The 23,060-nt window shown below is 33.6% G+C and overlaps 3 protein-coding genes across 8 annotated transcripts in view; 1 reads left to right on the top strand and 2 right to left on the bottom strand.

The window, feature by feature from the left end:
- Positions 1 to 539: 539 nt before the first annotated feature.
- On the bottom strand, positions 540 to 6,010 carry LOC100250154 (probable serine/threonine-protein kinase PBL7). Its single transcript, XM_002281382.5, has 5 exons — positions 5,658 to 6,010; positions 4,188 to 4,381; positions 3,020 to 3,209; positions 2,104 to 2,495; positions 540 to 1,277 (listed from the first exon to the last, which is right to left on the bottom strand). The coding sequence occupies exons 1-5, from the start codon at positions 5,746 to 5,748 to the stop codon at positions 1,014 to 1,016; spliced, it is 1,131 nt and encodes a 376-aa protein (XP_002281418.1). The 5' UTR covers positions 5,749 to 6,010; the 3' UTR covers positions 540 to 1,013.
- A 4,816-nt stretch (positions 6,011 to 10,826) lies between these two features.
- Positions 10,827 to 19,547, top strand: LOC100260403 (elongator complex protein 6). Its single transcript, XM_002281357.4, has 5 exons — positions 10,827 to 11,171; positions 12,787 to 12,859; positions 13,472 to 13,674; positions 13,781 to 13,927; positions 18,786 to 19,547. Exons 1-5 carry the CDS (start codon positions 10,947 to 10,949, stop codon positions 18,906 to 18,908), a joined length of 771 nt encoding a protein of 256 aa, XP_002281393.1. The 5' UTR covers positions 10,827 to 10,946; the 3' UTR covers positions 18,909 to 19,547.
- Positions 19,548 to 20,919: 1,372 nt separating this feature from the next.
- Positions 20,920 to 23,060, bottom strand: part of LOC100256937 (two-component response regulator-like PRR37) — a 33,266-nt gene continuing 31,125 nt past the window's right edge. For all 6 annotated transcript variants that reach the window (XM_010659854.3, XM_010659853.3, XM_059742227.1 and 3 more), the window contains exons 7-9: positions 22,569 to 22,998; positions 21,706 to 22,474; positions 20,920 to 21,324 (exon numbers count right to left, since the gene is read on the bottom strand). In XM_010659854.3, coding sequence (XP_010658156.1) covers positions 21,217 to 21,324; positions 21,706 to 22,474; positions 22,569 to 22,998 — 1,307 coding nt within the window. In that variant the 3' untranslated portion in view covers positions 20,920 to 21,216. The remainder of the gene's footprint in view (positions 21,325 to 21,705; positions 22,475 to 22,568; positions 22,999 to 23,060) is intronic.

Here is a 23,060-nt window from a genome sequence, read left to right as displayed (position 1 = left end):
GGACGAAGCTTTCTGCGCTGGATCCAATGTTTTTATTAAAATTAAGAGTTCATATAAAAATTTACAACAAAAGTAACCTGTCCCTTTTGACGGGATAATTTTTTTTTTAAAAATAATAATCTATTTTTGACATAAATATCTTTTAAAATATTAATTATTTACACATGTTTTAATAAAAAATATTATTTTTACGAGAAAAAAAATGAATATTTTTATTTTTATCTAAAATAGGTATTTTTTAGTATTAAAAAAAGTTAAGGGTTAGATTTATAAAATGATGATGATCTCATCCCTTTTAAATCAAATAACCCATCTCATATATCTCGTAAAATTTGTTCTACTTCATGTCTTAAGCTGCAATCATTTCCTTCTCTGTTGGGAAACAATCCAGAAAATTTGGATTAGAAGTTCAAACAAAAAATTGAATTTATAGAACATTACATGTTGCCTGGGCACCCATTTCAAACCTATTTCAGATGCACACACGTAGATTATTAAGCTTGTGGAAAATCAGAATAGAAGATAGAATAAAGAATGGATGGATCCAAGGCTGTAATTTACTGATAAACCAATAGGGGGTTACTATTTAACAGGAGACCAGTTCATACTATAAATTTATAAATGGCATTTAGATACAAGGACCAAGCTCAATTGTACATCCAAAGAAAGAGAAGCGACCAGAAATCAGCAGCAGATAAAAAAAATTCTCCCATTACAAGAAAAATACCTATTTATCAGGAGAGGAGATGCAAAATCCCATGAACAGGCAGGCACCCACCATGCATTAGCACTAAAAGCTCCAATCCATTTGACCATCTGTCCACAAATTAAACCCTTCATTACTAGAGAAATCTTCCTCAAGCAGTACCAAAGCTAGTAGGGTGACACCAAGCAATCCAATCCAATTGAATCATAGGGGGTTAAAAGAATCTCATCAACTTGCTTTTGGAGGTTCAACAATCTCAGATTCATCTTCTGGCTTGATTTCTCTCTAACCCAAGACGACACCATCATCACAGTTCCCTTCTGGATCTAGGGGTGGAAGAGCCCATCCGGGAGCTTTGGACCGGCTGGGTTTCAGGGTCATATTTTTGGGAAGCAAGATAGGTCAGGGCAGTGACTACATCTGCTATAAGGGGCCGCATGTTAGGCTGCTCCTGAACACACATTGCAGCCACAGCAAGAGCCTGGTACAAACCTCTTAATGGGTATTGGCCATGGAGCATTGGGTCAGCCATCTGTGAGAATTTCCTTCTATCCTTGAATAAAGGCCGTGCCTGCAAAGGGGAAGCAGCATTTAGCATTTAGAGAAGGTCAAACACAAAACATAGGTTTTTCTTTTGGTAGAGAACTGCAAGTGCATCAAGAAACCGAAAATATCAAAATTGGATTTGCAAGTGCATAGAATAATGCAAATGGTAAAATTGGCAGGGTGTGAACAAGCTTCTGACAGCTAAGCCTTGGATGTGGGAGAGGTGAATTCCAAGGAGTTTTTTCCACATCACCGAACTCTGGCCCTGTGTAGTGGCTTATGCACAATACAGTCAACCTCAACCCAAACATGTCAGAGTCTCCCAAATTCAACAGAATCGACCATCTCCACAGAGGAATGATTTTACAGTTGTTCAATGATCAGGAGTAGAGATTGTCCACAGAGATCCTATTGTCAAATTTGAGTTCAGAATTGGGTATATCTATACAAAGTTTATACTGGGGAGCATGTCAGAGAAAGAAAAACAATGTACATTTGAACTTGAAACAAATAAAAGAATCCAGTTGTTGTCTTTTTTTTTTTGATCAGAAGAATCCAGTTATTGTCTTCGATTATAAATTTATGCACATCATTATGTAGAGATGCCATGAATTTTTTTTTTTGATAGGTATGTAGAGATGCCATGTAATGAAGGTATACACATTATTTAGAAAAGTAAAAATGGTGTTGCAAACATTTAACTTGTTGCCAAGACCAATGTAATTAGTATAAATTTAGGCATAAAGCAGATTGAATCCACCAGTGAAACAATTAAGATAAAGGAACTGAGATATTCATGTTTAAATAAGTGGAACAATAAAAGTATACAAGTGAAGAATGGAGTTTCTCACCCATGCAACCAAATTGTGTTCCCCAGCAGCTTTTGAATTGTCAATTGCTTTTCTTCCAGTGATGATTTCCAGAAGAACAACACCAAAGCTATAAACATCTGATTTTAACGTAAGTTGACCTGTCATTGCATATTCTGGTGCACAATATCCATAGGTCCCCATCACTCTAGTTGACACATGGGTCTTATCCCCAACTGGACCCAATTTTGCCAAGCCAAAATCCGATAACTTTGGATGATACCCTTCACCAAGTAAAATGTTTGAGCATTGCAAATCACGATATATGACAGGAGGGCTTGCTTTGTCATGCAAATACTCCAAGCCTTTTGCGGCACCCGCAGCTATTTTCATTCTTGTATTCCAGTCGAGTCGTTTTTTATCAGGTGGAAGGTCTGGCATGTATAAGCATGTGAGGAAAACAAAGTTACTATGATTTGCCAAAAGATGCCACTAACAGGTAGAGAAAGCCATTACAACATTCAAATAGGAAACACAAGCAGCTAGCACCTTAACTTTAGACCAAAACCATGGCTTCTTAGGCAACTAAGGTTAACACATTTCACATGCAATTGTGCAGACTGGCAACAGATTTGCAGCTTGGGATATTGCCAATACTAAAAAGTATCATGATCAGATGATTTTGGATCATCTATTAGAAATCTATCTTGAGCATATCATTCACAGACAGACAGGAAAAATCCTGCATTAAACTAAAGCAGTAAAAATCATGGAATTCCAAAATCATGTGATCATCCTCATTTTTCAATGCTAATCTCTGTAGGGGAAAGCATAAATTGTCAGCTCTAAAGCTGTAAATGGTGGCTGAATGCACAAGGAATAAGGTACTTCTAGTTGCCCCAATGCTAGGGTTCAAGATTTTATGGTATCAAAATAATTGAATTAAAACTGCATATACCATGTAGATGGTCTTCCAAAGATCCTAATGCCATGTATTCGTAAACCAAAAGTCTCTGATCTCCATCAGCACAATAACCAATTAAGTTAACAAGGTTAGGGTGGTGCAGCAGGCTTAACATCAATACTTCGACAAGGAATTCTCGGTTCCCTTGGAGTCCATTACGATCAAGTTGCTTGATAGCTACGATCTACACCAAACAAAATAACAAAATTTAAGTCTTACCACTGACATTGCATACATGGACAAAGCTCAATTCAGAATTACCAGAAACATATTTAAAGTTTAACACAAAAAAATCAATGAAGAAATCCCATCATTAAAGAAATCAAATTATCAACATTATGAGCAGGACAATCCTAAGCATAACAAAGTGTGGTATCAACATCTGTTTTAGACAACGAGTTATGTTCTGTGCAGTCAAGACGCAAATATGCATCTGGTGCACCATGTCTGGGCGGCTGATTTTCAGAGTCTGAGAGCTCAGGAGACAGCTGCAGTATCAGAGTGTATAATTTTTTTTTTCCTGGCCACTGACTTAACTTTAATTCATCTTTTTCTATAACATCGCTTGCTAGACATTGGTAGGCCCCTCGTTTTGCAAAATGCATGTAGTAGAATGATGTATTAAGAATGTATTCTTCATAATTTCTAGTGAAGTAGCAATCTGTTTCCCCCTTACTTGGATATATAAATATAATGCAGGTATGCTTTTGACATCGCTTGCTAGACATTGGTAGGTCCCTCGTTTTGAAAAATGCATGTAGTAGAATGACTCATTAAGATTGTATTCTTCATAATTACTAGTGAACTAGCAATCTGTTTCCCCCTTCCTTACTTGGATAAATAATGCAGGTACACTTCTGACAGTAGATATGCCAGAAACTTCCATTTTCTTTTTTTCTTTTTTTTTTTTATTTACTTATAAATATAAGCAAACATATATAAATAAAAAAGGCACGAAAAGGGGTGGTATCTGTGGAAATAGCACACATACATGGACCGTGCAAAGGAAACTCTTCTATGTGGCAGCTACATCCCAACCCATAAGCACACCAATTTTGTCTAATGCCTTGACAAATTGTTAAGTGTGTATGTAATAACCATTCAGTAGCCATGACTTCAATTTGTATATTCTAACATTTAAGATCTGATAAACTTGACAAACCTTATTAGTACTCTCCAATCGCCCTTTATAGACTCTGCCAAAACCCCCTTCACCCAAAAGACATTCTGCTCTGAAATTCTTTGTTGCAGCTGCCAATTCACGAAATGTGAATGTATGTGCTGCAATGTGATCTGAGCCTCCATCCTTGGAGGCATCCTTCCTTCCATCTACTGACGAATTAACCTTCAACCTTTCTGAAAAGAAAAAATGGAACAAACTGTAATCAAGGCTATCTATGTAACAAACAAACAAACAAACACGAGTAACAACAAAAAAAGTACTATGTAAGTAACAACAAACACGAGTGTGGAATATATTCACCTAACAGGAAAATGGACGACACATAATTAAAATCATAGAAAGCAACAAGGTATATGCAAAAGACAAAATAAAGTCCCAAGAAGTATTGTGGTTTAGATTTTTCCAATCATGCACAACAAATAAAAAAACGCCTTCGCCCAAAATAATACACATATTTCTTTCTTGTCTACACCGTTCAGCACCATTCGTTATGGAATATAATTGGATAACGAAAGCTTTGGACCTTGGCAAAATTCTAATACTCTTTCATGGCACCCTGATCTAAAAGAATGGCACAATATTCACCTTATTTAAATACAGGGCATGCCTATAAAAATCTAAATTGAACCTAAACCGAGAAAAAAATTAATTATTCCATGATCACTTAAAACCTGCACATAAATGCTCTATTTGGTTGCTGAAGAAAAAAGAAAGGGGAAAAAAAAGAAGAAGGAAAACAAAAGAAATTAAAAGGCAAAAAATCTATGGTTTTTATTATTTTGAAACCCCAACAGAATACAAACCAAGATTCAGCTGGCCGTAGTACAACTACATTGGCTTAATTAAGTAGAGGTTTTCAATTCCTTTGAAGCCATCACAACATAAAATGCTACATTCAAACTTTTTCTTTTCTTTTCCTCAGTTTTCTGAGAAACCAAACCGTGGGTGAAATTAAGAAATTTACTTTCATAAACAAATGGTAGTCGAATAAATGGAATATGAAGCAATTACATAAGCTAAATTCACAATAAGAACAACCCCATTACTTAAAACCAACAATTGGAGCCAATCCAACACTGATAATCAAAATTGTAGAAACCCCACAAACCCAAACGAATCCTAAAGAAAACAACTTAGAAAACCCACGAAATCTTCACTCAATGCCAACATTCAAGCCAACTCATGTCAGATTCAACCAAAAGATAACCTTGCTTTAACCGTAGGGGCGAAACTGCAAAACTTTTCTCAAACCATTTTCCGTGAAATCAAAGCAGATCGAAACACTAAGAACTACCCACATAGAAATGATCACAGCAATTCAAAAATGGCACGGTCGTGATTGATTTTAAGCAAATCAAGCAGACCCAAATGCATAAAAATCAACCCAGAACACCCCGTGACAGTGTGGGGATGTGCTTGGTATTTGCACAGTAGTTCTGATGGAATCACCTGAAGTGGATGGGATCTGATCCTTGGAGTTCTTTTCCTGATTCTTCTTCCCTTTTTTGTTTGATTTTCCAGCGCAGGGAAAACAACCCATCAATTTTCTCTCACTTTCCTGAAGAGCAAACACACGAGAAAGAGAGAGAAGACGAGAGAGCCACCAAAAAGCAAACCAAACACGACTTGAGACAGAAGAGAGAGAGAGAGAGAGAGAGAGAGAGTGTTAAATTTCAGACAGAGAGCTCTCTCTCGTATATAGTGGTCTTTTTTGCAGTATGGTCCCCGTGAATTTGCATAATTTCAAAGAACCCTAAGGGCATATTGGGCACGGAAATCATCTTTGGAAAATTGTCTTCCACAGTGAAAAAAAACCCAATGAATTTGAAAATGAAAATAAATATTTGAGAATCTTGTCCTATTTAGAAAATGAATATATTTTAATTTTTAAATAGTTTTTGTTTGTTTGGATACAATTTTTGATAACATATTAAAAAGCGCAAAAGAAATATGAAATTGAAATTTTCACCTTCCATTTTTTTTAATTTTAAAAAATATACAAGAATATCCTCACTTTTTTCTTACAAAAATAATATTTTCTTTTAAAATATACATGTAAATAATGAAAATGTTAAAAAGCATTTATATAAAAAAATATGTACCTCTTCAAGTTCAAAAATTAGAGATGTTAGTTTTATAAATTTTGGATCTTTTCATCCATTTTAATAAATTAATTCTACAATTATTTTTATTTTTATTTTCAAAATAAAAAAAATAATGGTAACTTTTATGATTTTAAAAACGGTTCCAACAAATTTATTATTCCAAATCTTAAAATTTTTGAAAAAAAAAATTCAAATCTATAAGATAAATTTATACCTTTTTGCACAAGGTATTATACTTTTTTATACAATGTTTTTTTTATTTTAAAAACCAAAAAAGAAAAATATCTAAAATAGATAATGAGATATTGGAAACATATTTAGATATTTTTTTAATGAATTATTTGACTAAAAGGGTTATTGAAAACCTAATTTTGAAAATATAATTCTCTAAACTTTTTTTAATCACATTTTGACAAAAATGCTTTTATTATTTTTTTGTAAAATAACAATTTCTTTTAAAACCTACATATAAATACTTATAATAGTTAAAGGTATTTATGAAAAAAAAAGTTATTTTTTTAAAAAAAAAACATGGAATAGGCTAAATTCATAAATATAGAGATCATTTCATCCATTTTGACCAATTAATTTTTTTTAATTAATATGTAAACAAAAGTTGATTTAATAAAAATATTTATAACAATAATTTTTAATATGTACTAATCAAACATATTTTGTATAGCTTTCTTTTTATTTTAATTTTTAAGAATAAAGAAAATATCAATAATTTAAAATTTGTCATTTCTATACCAACTCCTTCAAAATTTTTATAAATTAAATTTAGAAATATTTGATTAAAAATGATGAAATAATCTTGATTATGAATCCAATAATTCACATGTTTTTACTTGAGAAGTAACCCATTTTTTTTTTTTTTACATAAATTATCATTCTAAGTATTTACATGTAAGTTTTCAAATAAAAATTTATTTTTATAAGAAAATAATAAAGGCATTTTTATCAAAATGAGACAAAAAATGACAAAATATTAAATTTCAAAAATTGAGTTTTCATTGAACCATGTAATCAAATAACCCTTGAATTTACCGAATCTAACCCACTAGTTGCTTTCCTTTAACACATTTTCACCAATTTTATTTTCACAAAATCTAAACGGTAAAATGTAAGATTCACTTTTATATCTACTATTGAAGATTATTTTTGATTTAGAAATCTTTAAAAATTAGGATAAATCATTATTATTATTTTTTTCTATATCTAATTTGTTTCCCATCATTCATAATTAATTTATTGCCCTTTTTGTACTTAGTTGTAGGATTACCTAATAATCATTTGCCCCATGATAATTAAGAGGAGTGATTTCAAAAAAATAAAAAATAATAATGATATTACTTTTTCTCTTTGATTACAATATTATGACTCCTCAATCTGTTAATTTTATCAAAAAGTCATTTCATTGTTTTTTATTTTGGAACAAATAATGAAATTATTTTCTTCACTTTAATTTTAGATAATATATCACCAATAAAATCATTTTGAGATGGACTACAAATTTGATTTAGGATATCGGAATAGATTAAATTAGAGTTTTTTTTTTAAATTACAAAATGATGAAAATAGTGGGAGTTTTAGAAAGAGAAATTCAAGTGTTATTTGTCAACCGTTTTTTAAAAATAGTTTTCTATTTTTCAAAATAAAAAAAAAAACAGAAAAATATGTTTCGTGATCAAGAAATAGAAAATAGTTTTTTTTTTATTTCTTAAAAGTTTAGAATAAAGTGTTTTTAAAAAACACCATAATAATTGTTTTCACTTATTTTTTAAGAGTTATTTTAAGAAAAATAATTATATAAATATAAATAATGTCTACAAATAAAGCATTATATAAGAAAATTATTTTTAGAACATATTTAAAAAAAACAAGTTTATAAATGTTTTTAAAAATAGTTATGAAAATTATTCTTTATATTTTTTTTAAAAAACAAAAGTTTATTTGGGAACAGAGCATGTTCTCAACATATTTTTTTTTATATAAAAAATTTGTTTGATTTGAAAACTTTAAATGTTTTCAACTTGTTTTATACATTTCCAAATGTTTTTTTAAAATAAAATTTGTATATTTTACTTTATTTTTAATTATTTTTCATATTTGCTCATTATTTTTTTTAAACAATACTAATAAATAAGTAAAAGTAATTAAAAACAGTTAAAATATTTTTCCTAAAAATACCTTATTTTTCATTTTTTAAAAACAATTTTTTTATTAGTTATAAAATATATTTTTCTAGCTCTTTACTCTCCAAAATAGAAAACTGCACCATAATTTTATGAATTTGTTCTTTATCATATTTATTAATCTTAATAAAAATATGGGAAAATATATTGGAAAAAAAATAGCACTTTTTTCCTTCAAATGGTAGAAAATAGTCAGATATTCTTATTTACTAAAAATGGTGAAAAAGTGCAATAAAAATTGAAAAAAAAATAATTAAAATGGTATATGCAAAGATGAATGCTGTGGATACAAATGTAATTTCCTTTTTACAATCTAATCATATATGCATATTCATATATGCTAAATAGTAGAATGAATGGAGGAAACAAAAACATTGGGGATATATCTCAATAATTTCAAAGTACAAGGGCAACACTGCAAATCCCTGTTTTGTCTGCGGAAATTCCTTTACTACAAACCAAGCATCAACCCATACTCCGGGCACTCACATTCGGGGCACTACCATAGTGAAAAGACGATACAGGACCCATTAACAATTCATCATCATTACCCAGCGTGATGGACAAAATTGTCTCTTCACTTGAAAAGAGGAGCCCCAATTCACCATGTTGGTGTTATATTTTCACTTGTTAAAATAATAATAATAATAATAAAATATTCTAATTTTAGAAACATGCTTTGTGGCGAGCGTTAAACTCGAGGCTTGAAAGAGTCGTTTTTCTTTCGTCCGAAGTCCAAACTCCAAACCGCGTTTTAGGGATTTAATTTTTTTTTTTATTTTACAAAAACAAAATGCTTTTTAAAAATATTTTATTATTTTATGTAATTTTTTTGTTTTCATAAAAGCCGTAATTTATCGTCTTATAGTAGTTGGCTGACGTAGCTTTATGAGCGAATCTAGTATGTATGTCGGTATACAAAAAATGTGCTTTCTGACATACGTACATGGGGGCCCATCAGGGTGATGGAATGTGATCGGGCGCCCGGTAGTGGGAGGAGATATCTGGAATGTTGATGTTCTCTGATTGCTAGCGATCGATCGATCGATTGTTTCCGATCTCTGCATGAAGGACCGAAATTTTGTGTGTGTTGATTACACTCTAGATTTTGCCTTTACGGAGACAAGGTGCCAGCTGGAGCCAAATGGCTGCGGCCGTGTTTTGGATTTTAAGAGCTGGTTAGGGAGGATGATTTCATCACAGCCAGAGGCACCTGAATTTCATGATTTGCCTATCCATGGATGATGGATGCCTGCACCCCTTTAATTACACCTTTTATTTTTACTAAATAAAATCAATTTAAAAATATTTTCCGAACCCAAAAAACATATTTGGCAAGTAAAAATTATTGTAAAAATATGGAGTAATAGTTGAAATTATTAAGAATATTTAGAAAATTTTGCATTGAAAGTAGAAAATACTATTTTTATGTTTTAGTTTTTAAATAAAATTTTGAATTTTAAGAATAGTTTTGAAAACGTTTTCAAGTCGATCAAAATTATCTACATTTACCTTAGTTGTTAGATAAAAAATCATAACTACGATTATTAATATTACTAAACATCAAAATTAAGCTTTAGAACTATCGATTTTCAAAAAACAACGATAAAATAATTATACAATGATTGATCTTAATTAAAATTAATTAATCAAGTAAATAATTTATATTGAATTATCAAAATACCTTGTTATTTTGAAAGTCCTAATGTGAATAATATTTGTTGTTATATTTAAACAACAATTTTTCTTTCATTATTAGTTATAATTTTATTTTGATGATATTTTGGCAATGTTTTTAAGAACAATTATAAAAATATTTTTTGAAAATGATTTTTGAAAACAATTTTCAATTGTTTTAGGGAACAAACTTATGTTTAAAAAATAAAATATAAAAATAGTTTTATCGACCTATTATCCATAAAAATATTATATATTTATGTAATCATGCAAAAAATTTCAAAGCATTTTTTCATATTTCTTTGTTTTAGAAAATAGTTATAATTTCAAGTATAGTCGGATTTTTATTTTCTTAAAAGTTTAAGGTTAGATCAAAAGATATGATATCTTACTAAATGAAATTTTAAATTATTAGAATTTAAACACATAATATGTCGAATTTTTTAATCTTATTTGAAAATTATAAATTATTTATATATTATTAGTCGTAAGCCTATTTTGACACGATTTTTGAGTCATATGTTTTATTGAAATAAAAGAAATTGCATAATTTGGTCACAAATATGTAATTTTAATATCACAAATAAGAACAAATCCATTATTATATATATATATATATATATATACACACATGACACGTCAGGTAGCATTTTTACAATCGCGTGCGCGACACGTGATGCCTCAATATCATGCCAAGGATGAACCTCCCTAAACCCAGAATTCAAAAATCATAAACCATAGGCATCGTCAAAACCCTAGGTATGGATCATCATCGTTCCTCAACGCTGTTGGACGAAGCCCTAGCTCTGGATTGGACGCAGCCAAGAGTGATCGTGATCGAGGACTGCGTCGAAACCAATGGCGCATTCGTTCTTCATCACGTCCTCAAGCGCTCTCTCGCTCTTCACACTTCTTCTACTTCTGCTGTGATTTTCTTGGCTTTTTCTCAACCATTTTCCCACTACGATCGCATCTTACGAAAATTGGTAAGTTATTCCTTTTTGTTTCAAGCAAAAGTTTGAGCTCTTTTTATGATAATTGTGTTTTGGGTGAATTTGGTATTGAATTGTGAGTTTGAGTAATGCTAAGAAGATCGTGAATTTTTATTGAGAACCAATATTTTCGACCTTTATTTTCTGAGTCGGAAAATTGGCATTAGGAAGATCTGGGTTTCACGAGGATTCCGTAATTCAAGGATCATTTTGGTGCTCTAGATGGTCCTGATGAAAAATGGAGTGGAGTAGTGTTAGAGCGATTTATTTATACCGTTGCCGAGTACAGACATGATGGAGCTTAATTTAATTGCGTGAAAAAAAAGCCTCAGTTCTGATCTCATAAAATGATGAAGAAAAGAATCAGAATTAGTTGCCAAGCCAATAAATAGTTGCCAGGCCATGAAAACTCCTTATACCAGTCGCTAGAGTAGGTGTAGGCCACTCAAGGATTGCCCTCACCTTATCCTTGTCCACCATACTACCTGTAGAAGAAATCACATAACTCAAAGACACCAATTTGTCCGCTACAAAGTGGTCATCTAAGTTGTGACTATATATGAAAATATCATCAAAATAAACTATGCACTTACCAATAAGCAGTTTAATACTTGCATCATGCTGTCATCTTACCGATGAACATATTAGGGGCCTAGGGGCATTAGATAAGCCAAAAGGAATCACCAACCACTCATACGAATGATCATTTGTACTGAAAGTTGTTTTCCACTCATTACTTGATTTAACTTGGATTTAATAATGATCACTCTACAAATCAATCTATTGTTTTAGCTATTCCGTGATGAACTTTAAAAGCTGAAATGTAATATTCTTTCACTCATTAATTGTACTTCTATGGATACTCTCTCTCCCTCTTTCTCCCACAACCCCATCCCTTCCCTCCCAAAAATCAATTAATTTGTAGAATAGATACATCATGTGCCATGAACCACATTTGTACTAGTGGCATGAGAATTTTCAGTTACCTGCTCTAGTGGCTGAGCTATCTTTGTTGTTGTGGATGAATCATACTCATTTTATTATATGATTTAGCCTTTTCAATTAAAGGATGAGAGGGAATTACAAAGTTATTCATTTTTTTAAACCTTTATAAATTTCAGTGTGTATAGTGAGATGTATTGTGAATGAATCAAATAGGGATTCCTTGATGAAAGGTTTTGTTTGTATGCATATCATGTATATTACAAGACTTGTGACGAGAAAATTTCTGCTTGGTTCCATTTCTGAAAGAGTATAGTGAATGAGAAAGGAGAAACATAATGAATTTTGAGACCCACATCCCCCCACACTCCTCCCTCTCTTCTTGTAGCTTGGTTTAGTTTGTTTGGTGGCAGTCCTTGTACAAACTTCCTTGCAGTTAGATGTTTGTCCGATGACATGTATTTTTCCAGTTAATTATTTTATGAAGTTTGGTTATAAAATGGTTCACATCTCTCTCTCTCTCCTCTTCTCATAGATTGATTTACATTGTTTGGGGATTATCTTCCGAGTGGTTAGATATTTTTCAGAGGGCATGTATTTCTAGTTAGTATTTTTTGAAGTGTGGTCATAAGTGGCATTCACAAATTTAGTTTTGTTGTTGTAACAGGGTTGCAACTTAGTCACGCCAAAGGACAATAAGAGATTTGTTTTCTTTAACCTGCTTACACTGGAATGTCCAGGTGAGAAAATCAAGTGACATGGTTAATGCTAAATATTCTATATTCTTTTTGTCATCAACAGGATTCAATAGTTGCAATCTTTAGGTATCCACTAATATAATTAAAGTCAAAATAATGTGAATTATTTGTAGATTATATGTCCAATTATTTGTAGAATTAAAGTCATAATTATTTGTAGAATTATTATCTTTGGACCCTTAGCATTTTTTGGCCATTTGGCCATTTGTACACAACATGTCTACCTTTTTTTTGATTCGTAATAACATGTCTATCTTTTTGTGCCCTTTTGTTAGGCACTTTTAATATATTCTATCTTTGCCGAGTGAAAAAGAAAAAAAAAAAACGAATCTTTGGAATTTATGCCTTTCAATGGTTCTGCTTCCCTTGGACTTACTCTGCACTTGGTTTTTTACTTGAGCAATATGCTTCATTTTCTTTCTCAACATGGTTTCAGCCAAGTCATATATAGTATGGGGGTCTTTCAAAACTGTGTGATTTGATGCAGTTGTTTAATTTCTTTTTTGTTTATAAATAGAGAAAACTAATTTGATGTGAATTTTGATTGAATTGAGTTCATGACAAGAAGTCTCATTTGACTTGATTCATGACTAGATGGAGATGAAGGAAAAACCAGCGGTGGACTTCCTTCATTGTATAGGGAAATACAAAAGGTGATTATAGCCTTACATGAAGAGAACCGAAAGAGCATTACCATAATGATAGATGATATCTCTCTTATGGAGGTGGCCGCTAATGGTTCTACAAATCATGTCTTGGATTTTCTGCATTACTGCCACACTTTAACATTGGAATTTGTAAGACAATAGCAACTCTTAGATCATTTGTCTACTCTCTTCTGTGTGTTATGCTATTGTTGAATCTGTACTTTCTTACTGTGTGTTCACTTTGTTCCTCTCACAGGGCTGTTTATTAGTTACAGTTAATCATGGGGATATCTATTCAAGCATGGAACGACCTGCACTTCTTTTACAGATGGAGTACCTTGCAGACATTCTGATAAAGGCAGAACCTCTCTCCACTGGTTTGGCAACTGATGTGCATGGACAGGTATCACTGTGTTGCTGTTGGACTTGATTTTGAGTGAGTCATTATTAGTATTGTTAAAATTATTATACTGGTAACAGTGGTTGTAGGACTTGATTTGCAATGAGCCATCATTAGCATTGTTTATCTGATTCTACTGGTTTAACTAAGAACAAAGCCCCTATTAAATGAAATTCCATCAATTTGCTTGTTAACACTTGATAAATTGAGTGTCACTTGTTCTATTTTTGTGAATTGTGCAATGATGTTAACATTTTTGATTTGAGGAAACCTTTTTAGTATTAATTTCAACCTGTCCATAAAGAAGTGACTAAAGTTTTATTGCTGGTTACCTAGCTTCCCTACTTTGGCTTGGGATTATTTTCCATGAAGGTGTAGAAGAGAGATTGAAAAAGATGTTGCCCAATAACATTGAGTCTTTGGCATAAGCTCTTCATTTTAACCAATATGGATTGGGCTCGGCCTAGGAATATTGGAGATATGATGATTATCTCATTTAAAGGGCTAAGAAATTCAATTAGAAGCAAGACTTTTTGGCAAATCACTTGTGTCACTATACTTTGGATAGGGTGACAAGAGAGAAATGTTAGGATTTTTGAGGAAAAGTGGAGAATGGAATGGATGTTATGGGATCTACTTCACTTCTATTCCCCCCTTTGGGCTTCTTGCACCTTCGCTTTTAGTGGAGTTCCAATTAATGCTATTCAACTCAATTGGCTTTTCGGTTTGTAATTTAAAAAGGGTGGATAACATTGAGAGGAGTTCATTCCAGCTTCTGAGATATTTTGTGTATGCCTATGTGTATAGTTACCCTTGTATAGTAGAGGAGTCTAGTCTCACTTTGATTAGGTTTCGTATTTTGTGAGAAGAACCTCTCATCCTTCTCTTGAACTTTTAGTAATATCGATATATCTTCGTTTCTGATCAAAAAACAAGGATGTTGCCCATACCCAGAAGGGACAATTTTGAAGGATGTCTATAAGGCTAGAGGTTCTTTGTTGTTAAATTTGATGACATCAGCAAACAACATTGTCAAGGAGGAGCATGGCTGGACTAGGTTGTTGAGTTGGATGAGTACTTTTTCAAGTAAAATAAAAATGAAATAGGGTGTTAGGGCATATTGTCATTCTCACTTAATGGTGGGTACTTTGGTTGAGAGGAATGCTGCAGCTTTTTGAAGCACAATGGGCATCCTCTGGCTATAAACATGGATGTACTAGCAGTTGTAGAAGGCTTGATCCAGGCAGAGTTTTGGGCCTTACTACTTTTACAATGGGGGTTGATTTTGCCACAGTTATTTCTTGGGCTTCCCAAAGAACAAGGGGGCCTTGGAAATTGGATTCCATGTTATGCAAGATCCTTGATTTGTCAACTATGTTGGATGCTTCTTTTTGGTTGCTCCATACTCAGGGAACCACATAGATGTTTCATTGGCTGGGCAAGATGTTTTAGTCTAAAGGATTTTGTAGAGGGAGTCTTTACCTACTTGGGTATTTTGATTGTTGTATTATTATTGTTAGGTTTGGGACGATTTTGGCAGCCTTTTCGTGATGTGTATTGTCTTTGTAGGAAGGATAACCGATTCCTTTTTGTACTTTTAGGTTTTGATGCAATGAAGTTGTTTCTATTGGAAAGAAAAGCTAGAAATAAAAATGAATTTTGTTTGAAGTTGGTTGTAACACTAGAAGATGAGATTAGGAAAGTTATTCTACATTTATGTGCCTGAAGGTGAAAGCGATTTGATCCAAATTAGGGGCATTGTCTGATCATAAAAAGAGAAAAAAGAAAAAGGAAAAAAAAAAAAGGTTAGGGGCATTGTAAAGATGAAGATGAAGCAGGAAGGAATTGTGTTGTAGAGGCGATGAAAAGCAACCTTTGATCTAATGAAGGATATGACCCTCGATAGAGCTGGATGTTCTGATCTCAATTACTTGGAATTAAGGCTTTGTTACATGGAGTTGTTTCTAGATCTGTGGATTGCTGTGGGAATTGGTAATTCTTTATAACTTGATTAATTGGTATTTCTGAATCATATCTCTTATCTGATAGTAATGTCATGGTTTGTTGATTGAAAAGTCAAAAGGGGTTGGGGTTTTGAGAAGATTTCTGGGTAATAGAGCCTTTCTAGAGAAGCAGGTGTTCAAGTTTTCTAGAGAGAGCAATGCTTCCTGGCATGGACTTATTAGGAGCATTTATGGTCACACTTCTAATGGATGGGATGCCAATGTAGTGGTTAGGTGGTCTCACTGTTGCCCATGTCGAGCTGTTGCACAAGGTTTCCTTGAATTCTCAGAGTTTATCTGTTTTTCTTTTGCTGATGATTTAAAGATTCTTTCCAAGAAGATACATGGTGGGGTGATCAATTTCCTCACCTTTACTCATCTTGGGATGTAGAGATATTTCTATTTCCTCTATCTTGGACCATTCTTCCTTCATCCATTGTCTTCGAACTTCACAATAAATTATTTGAAGAAAACATTGACATGCTCATATGTTTTTTACTCTCTTTACTTCATGTTTATATATTGCTTTCCTTCCTTAGTCTGACAGTATGGTCCTTGACCTCTTCAGGATTTCCCTTCCCACACTCTTTCTTTCTAGTCCTGTGTATGAGATCTTTTAAACCTTCTTCTTGGACAATTTCATTTGGAAATACAAAAGCTCCACTTAAAGTTAGGGCTTTTGCATGGCTTGAGGCCAAAAAGAAAGGTCAATACTAGCTTCCTGTTGCAGTTGAGGAGAATTTTTAAAGCCCTCAGTCTCGAGTGACGTGTTTTGTTTGGGCTGCAGCAATACAGTCGATCATCTTTTCCTACATTACCTGTTGTCTTAACATTGTTGCATAGGTTATTCAGGTTTGTTGGGATTGTTTGGGATCTCCTAGGAGGACATATTCCCGAATAGGATTTTCTAGCAGGTGGCAATGCACTTTGGTCTTGAATGTGGCTTTGGAGGAATTTAGGTATCACGAGAGACAGGTGGTGGACTTTGGAAGTCTTTGTGGGACATAGCATACTTTTTCTCTACTTTTTGGGCATTGTCTGATTCCTCAGGCACTCTGTTGACTGTGATCATGTGAGCTTTGAGTCTTTATTGTGCTACTGGTTGGAAAATTGTGGAGGTGCACAAAAAGTGGAGATCCCAACCAATAGGTTCTCTTAAGCTAAATATCTGTGGTTACTCTTTGAGAAACCTGAGAGAGTTAGTGTATGGTAGAGAGCTTTGGATAATTGAGGCAGAGTGGTTGGAACCTTTGCCATGTTTGTCGGGATGGGTTTGGCCTTGGAGGAATCATTGCTTCATTGGAAGATATGCTTTAGACAATCCTAGAGTTTTACCAAACTCATGGTGGAAGGACTGAAGAGTTTTGGCTTACTATAATCTATTGTCACAGGAGAAGCATGATCCCTGAGAGTCTGATATGTGTTTGTGCAAAATTATTGATGTTGCCAGATTCATGGGTTGCTCTTACACTTGGTACTGCTAATGTAGCCGAACAGGCAGTCGATTAGTTGTTGAAGCAAGGTGCCCCACAATAAATTCCTGCATGGAAGATTCTATTCCACCTTGAGTTATAGCTCTTTGTTTTTGTCTATTCTTTGTGCACTTATGGCATGTTTACTTGATTCCTGAGGAATCAAATAAAAGGGAGTCATTTCGTCTCTTTCCATGGTGTTTACTAAAACTTGGAATCTGAAAAAATGTGGGATCCACCTAATTTTCAGGAATCACATTCTCCATTTTGGAGAATAGGTTTCCTTGAAGCTACCTAAGGAATACCATTTTGTTTCCTTTGGAATGAAAAATTGGACAAAAATGCTTTTAAGAGATTAACATAATTACATATTTAATTATGATAACTTGTATATTAATTTGACATAATAGCAAATTAAAAACAATAACATATTTTCTAAAAAATTTAAAATAATGGCATAATATTACTAATATAATGAATTATTTTAATTATTATTAATTGAGATAATACCATATTTAATCATCAAAATTTTAAATAATTTTTTTTATATATTATAGTGTAGGTTAATACATTTATTACATATTTTAATTGACTTGGTTTAATAGTAAATTTTTTTAATAAATTGATGATATTCATGTATTAAATAATATCAAATGCATGAGGCTCTAGCACATGAAAGGTAAAATATTGAACAATATTTTATATTTATTTTATTTTATTTATGTAAATATTAACAATCATATATGAAATTGGTGTAAAGAAGATTAAAAATATCTTCTTAATAATTATTTTTAATTAATAAAATATATGTTTTTTTATTTATTTCAAAGTGCATTTTAATGCAAACTATATTTTAAGATTTCTTGAGCATGAGCCCCTCCCCATTGCAATAATTTGTTGTTGACAATGTGGCCAATATGCTCTAATCTAGTTTTCTTGTATTCAGTTGACCAACATTTAAAAAGGGAATGCTGTTAATATGAATTAAATATTTCTATGACTAAGGTGGTGTTTGTTTTTTTGGCTTTTTGCTGAAAACCATTTAGTTTTAGAATTTAGGTTGTTTGTTTTTTTACTTTTTCATGACTTATTATAAACTTTTTACTAAATAGAAAAAGCTAAAATATGTGGCTTTTTCTAAATAGAAAAAATAACACAATGGTTTTTTTTACTTTTTAATACTTAATAGAAATAAAATACTACAAAAACAAACAACCTAATATTTAATACTATTAAGTATTAAGGTTCCATTTAGAATTAAGTAAAAAAACAAACACCACCTAAGTGATTTTGAATGGAAAAACAATTTGTTTTTCAAGTTGATGTTATGCGTGTTTTATGATCCCTTTATTTTTTATTTTTCTCAATTTTTTTCCTTTGCTGCAGTTGACTGTTCTGAACAAGGGAATTTGTGAGGGGCAGGGGAACTCGAGGAACAGGACACATAATTTCCATTTCAAGGTTAAGGAAAATAGTGTTGAATGCTTTTATCCAGGGACTCGGACTTGAAGAGATATGGCTTTATATTCTAAGAAAATGTAAGTGTAGAATAGAAGATGTTAATTGGGGTTTCCATTTGTGGCGACATAGTTGATAGTTCCCAACTCTGGAGGTGGAAAAAGCTTTTTGGTTACCACGGCTCTGCAAATAGGCTGTTTTATCCATTTTATTTGGAGAAAGCTCTCTCTTGGATTTGGAATGTCCTGTACTAATGGGAACATACAAAAGTAAAAGAAGGGATGCGGTTCTTCTTTTGATCCTTCTGGTTATCCATGTTCTGCAAAGCTCCCTCTGCCAAGGAGTGCCCTGTACTGATAGAAACAATACAAAGAGAAGATGGAATTTCCCTCTTGGTTTTTTGTGTTCCTCTTTCTTTTCCTGAAAGAGAAGACATTACCCCAATTCCATGGATGCATATTTGTTCCTCCTAAACAGCCCTCAGGGACTCTGTTTTTGGTACAGGGTTTTCATGCTACCTACCAGTATTATATAGGTCATTGGTTATTTGAGGTAAAGAACATTGCAAACATCGTTGCCGTTTGTGTTTCTGACTCATGTTTGGAATTCTTAAGGGGTTCTTCTCCGGTCACCTACTCCTATATTTTCCTTGGAATTTATTGATCCTCATTAATATCTTAGGGTTTTGAATTTTCGTTCTTTACCATCTATTGGGGCCAAGTTACATATCAAATATGTTGATCTCTATTTCTATATTTTAAGGTGGATGTAATTTGGTTGCTTCTTTTCCAGGACAAAAAAGATTCCTTTTGACTTTATGCCATGAATGAATAAATCCAAGGATCTCAATGTTGATCTCAAAAGAAGAAAACTAAGGCATTGAAGAGGTGAGGTACCTAGCTACTACTTTCAAATCTCCAATATGGAAAATTTGAGAAAAAAAAAATCTAGGGTATCCGATGAAAGGAAAAATAATGGAACCAAGGTATACAAGAATGAGATCGAATATAAAAGATGAAAATAAGATACAAAATAATGAGCAAAAAATGGAATCCAAGCATATTTAGTGTTGATACCATTGATTACACTTTTGTTGTAACCCAAACCTATCTTGAAGTTAAAGCATTGAAGCATTCCACTTCAATTGGATATCTGAAACGCCTTTGGTCATTCTGTGAGTATGTTATTGGGTATTTTTTTGTTTTCTCTTCCTTTGGGTTTGTGCTCTCTCTTTTGGCGGTGTTTTGAACTTATGATCCACCCATCGGTATGTCATCCAGGGTTAACCATAAAACCAAGAGAAATCATGAACCAGAGTAGAAGAACCTGCCCAAACTGCCTTGGAAGAAGAGGAATTGGAAGGAGGTTGGCCAGAGGGTATGATTTTAGTCTCAGTACACATAGGAAAAATCTCAACCAATCATGTGAAGGGTTTATAATACAGACAAAGAAAAACTGTTTTCTTTAGCAGACCTTTTCGGGACAATGCATGAGACCAACAGCTACAAAGTGCTCCACACCGCCTCTTTTATTGGAAACTTTTCCCTAATTATTTCCCACCATGGTCAAAAATACAAAGTGATGTGGCTCAAAATCATTGGGACCATACGAGGTGTGTTGGCCTCCATGCTTGATCTCATCTCTCACCAGTCTCCATAGTCCATATTTCCTCCATTTTTTTCTCTCTTCTCTCTCTTTTACTCCATATCCTTGAGCTTCTGGGCAATCAGATACTCCAAAAAGGGCTTCTCTATCTGTGGTTAGTCTCTCTCTCTCTCTCTCTCTCAAGAAAGCTTCTCTATCTGAGTTAATTCTCTCTCTCTCTCTCTCTCTCTCTCTCTCTCTCTATATATATATATATATTCATATATTATGTGTGTGTGAACTTTGATTTCTTTTATAATCTTATAATTGGCAATTGGAATTTGGCCTGCAACATTAAATATGACTCTTCTCTTGCGGCAAATGGCATTCAAGCCAGCCGGCAGGATGCGATTTGGGAGGGCATCAATGAGGAAAGTATCAGGGAATTTATTTCTTTCCAGGGAAACATACCACACCATTGAAAGGAGAGTAACCATTTTCTTCAGTTGGAATGACTGTTCATTGCTCATTCCTTAATTTCCAGGAAAATCAGCAGAAGTCACAGTTGATAATTTTCATAGTAGTAGGCGGCATAAAAATCCACACACCCTTTTAAAATTACAGTCCAAGACGAGGTCTCTATTATCAATTAAAGTCTGCAATCACCATAGTTTCCACCTTTTTTTTCGTTCACTTCACCCAAATTTCCCACTTCCTTTTAAGTAAATGCTTCCTCCCTGTACAGCTAGGGCTAATCTCATGTATGGAACTTCAGTTAGCTGTCTGCATCCTCGCTGTTAATATCATGGAATACCCTACGAACAAATTGTCCTCGAATGCGTGGTCTCTGTTCGGCCAGTCTCTTCCTGCTTTGGTATCGTACCTGAAAAACATTATGCAGGGAAGAATTTTCAGTTCTCCAGACTCAAATTCATCTGCTTGTAAACAACAAAGCAATATTACCTTGAGTTTTACGACTGACTAAGCAGACTAAAGAATACACCAAGGGAATGCACAAATGGCCCTTTCTAGTGATGGAAGATAAAGGAAATTTTCTTCCATACATAAAATCCACCGTGGATGGTATTTTTACCTGTTGGGTAGTTGTGCACGAATGTGCATGTGCATGTGCAATGCACAGGGTTCCATTGAATCCTAATACGTTCACAGGTTATAGAGTCCGAGGAAAGATTCAGTGTATCTTCAGCTATCTTGCTGCCCTATAGGATGAAAAGCATCAAAATGAAATAGAAGTTACACTTACCTTTTTCTCAAAGCATCGTTCTTTCCTTTTCTGGCGGAATTTGTTTAATGCAGCCTCTCTTTGTGCATATTGGTTTTGATCTACTCCGCTCCTGCTTCCACTTCCACTCCCACTTCCTCCACCTGCTCCACCTTTTCCAGCTATTCCATCATCACTTTCCATATTTGTTCCTTGGGCATTTACAGCAGTGGTACTCCCATTTTGGCCGTTGCTACCATGGTTACTTCCTGATGCACTCCCATTCAAACTGTGATTACAGGCATAACCTTCAACAGGCGCATTCAACACATTGGATGACCCACACTGTGGAGCAGATTTTGCCATGTTGGTCAAAGCCAAATCATCATGGATGCGTATCTGTTGCTGTGATATATTATGGACATGGTGGTGGTAATAGTAATGGTGGTTCTGGATTTGGACCTGTGGGGGCATGGCACTTGGGTGGGCCAAAATTGTATTGGCATTTGCAAAATCGGCCAAAATTGTATTCTGTACTGGTTGGAAAGCAGAGTGCTGGAGATGTTTGACTGCAGATTTGGAATCTGGTTTATCATCGAATGCTGCTGGCTTGGTGTAAAAATCATCAGTAGTAGAGCCCATGTTGTTGTTGCTACTGCCATTGGAACTCTGGTTGGGAGGAGTGCCATTCGAATTAGATTGGAAATTTTGCATGGATTCTGTCTTTGCTGCTTCTGAGCTGTTATCAAGTGGAGAACAGCTACCTACATTGCCAGTTGAAGCTTGAATAGCAGTTGAAGCAGAATTATACCTGCCCATAACAAAAAACATATAAAGGTTCAGATTTGAGTTTTGGTTACTAGTCACAAATTAGATTATTTTAGGTGTTGAAGTCTCCTCCATACCTTGAAAAGGCTGAAAGGTCGGAATGTCTCCAAATGATTTGGTCATGGGGATTGGTATCAGTACCTCCAGTATCTCTCAGCCTCTTCAAACTGAGCTCAAGGGAAGGTATTTCCTTTTTGTCGTACATGGCCTTATCTTTAGTTTCAGGGACCTCAGAGAGGCCACTTGGAGTTTTGAAGCCCATACTTTTTTTCTGAGGATTGGTATTGTTGGCAATGACACTCATCAGATCGACAGCTTCTTTATCCAATTCATCATTTGGCTTGTTACTGTTGAGGTCCATTTGTCTGTTCTCTAATTTTTCATCATCTTTCTTCAAGGTCAATTCATGAAATTTATCCTTATTAGCGCCTACTACATCATCTTGAAGCTGTAAATTTGAGTTTCTAGGTACTCCTATCTTCAAGTCTTTGCCCATTTCAACATTATCTAGAGAATAAAATGTAGCATAGTTTTAACCAAAAGAAATATGGAAAGACATCAGACAACAG

This window comes from Vitis vinifera, chromosome 13, assembly GCF_030704535.1.
Source record: "Vitis vinifera cultivar Pinot Noir 40024 chromosome 13, ASM3070453v1".
In the NCBI taxonomy this organism is placed as follows: Eukaryota; Viridiplantae; Streptophyta; class Magnoliopsida; order Vitales; family Vitaceae; genus Vitis; species Vitis vinifera.
This window is presented reverse-complemented; position numbering and strand designations above follow the sequence as displayed.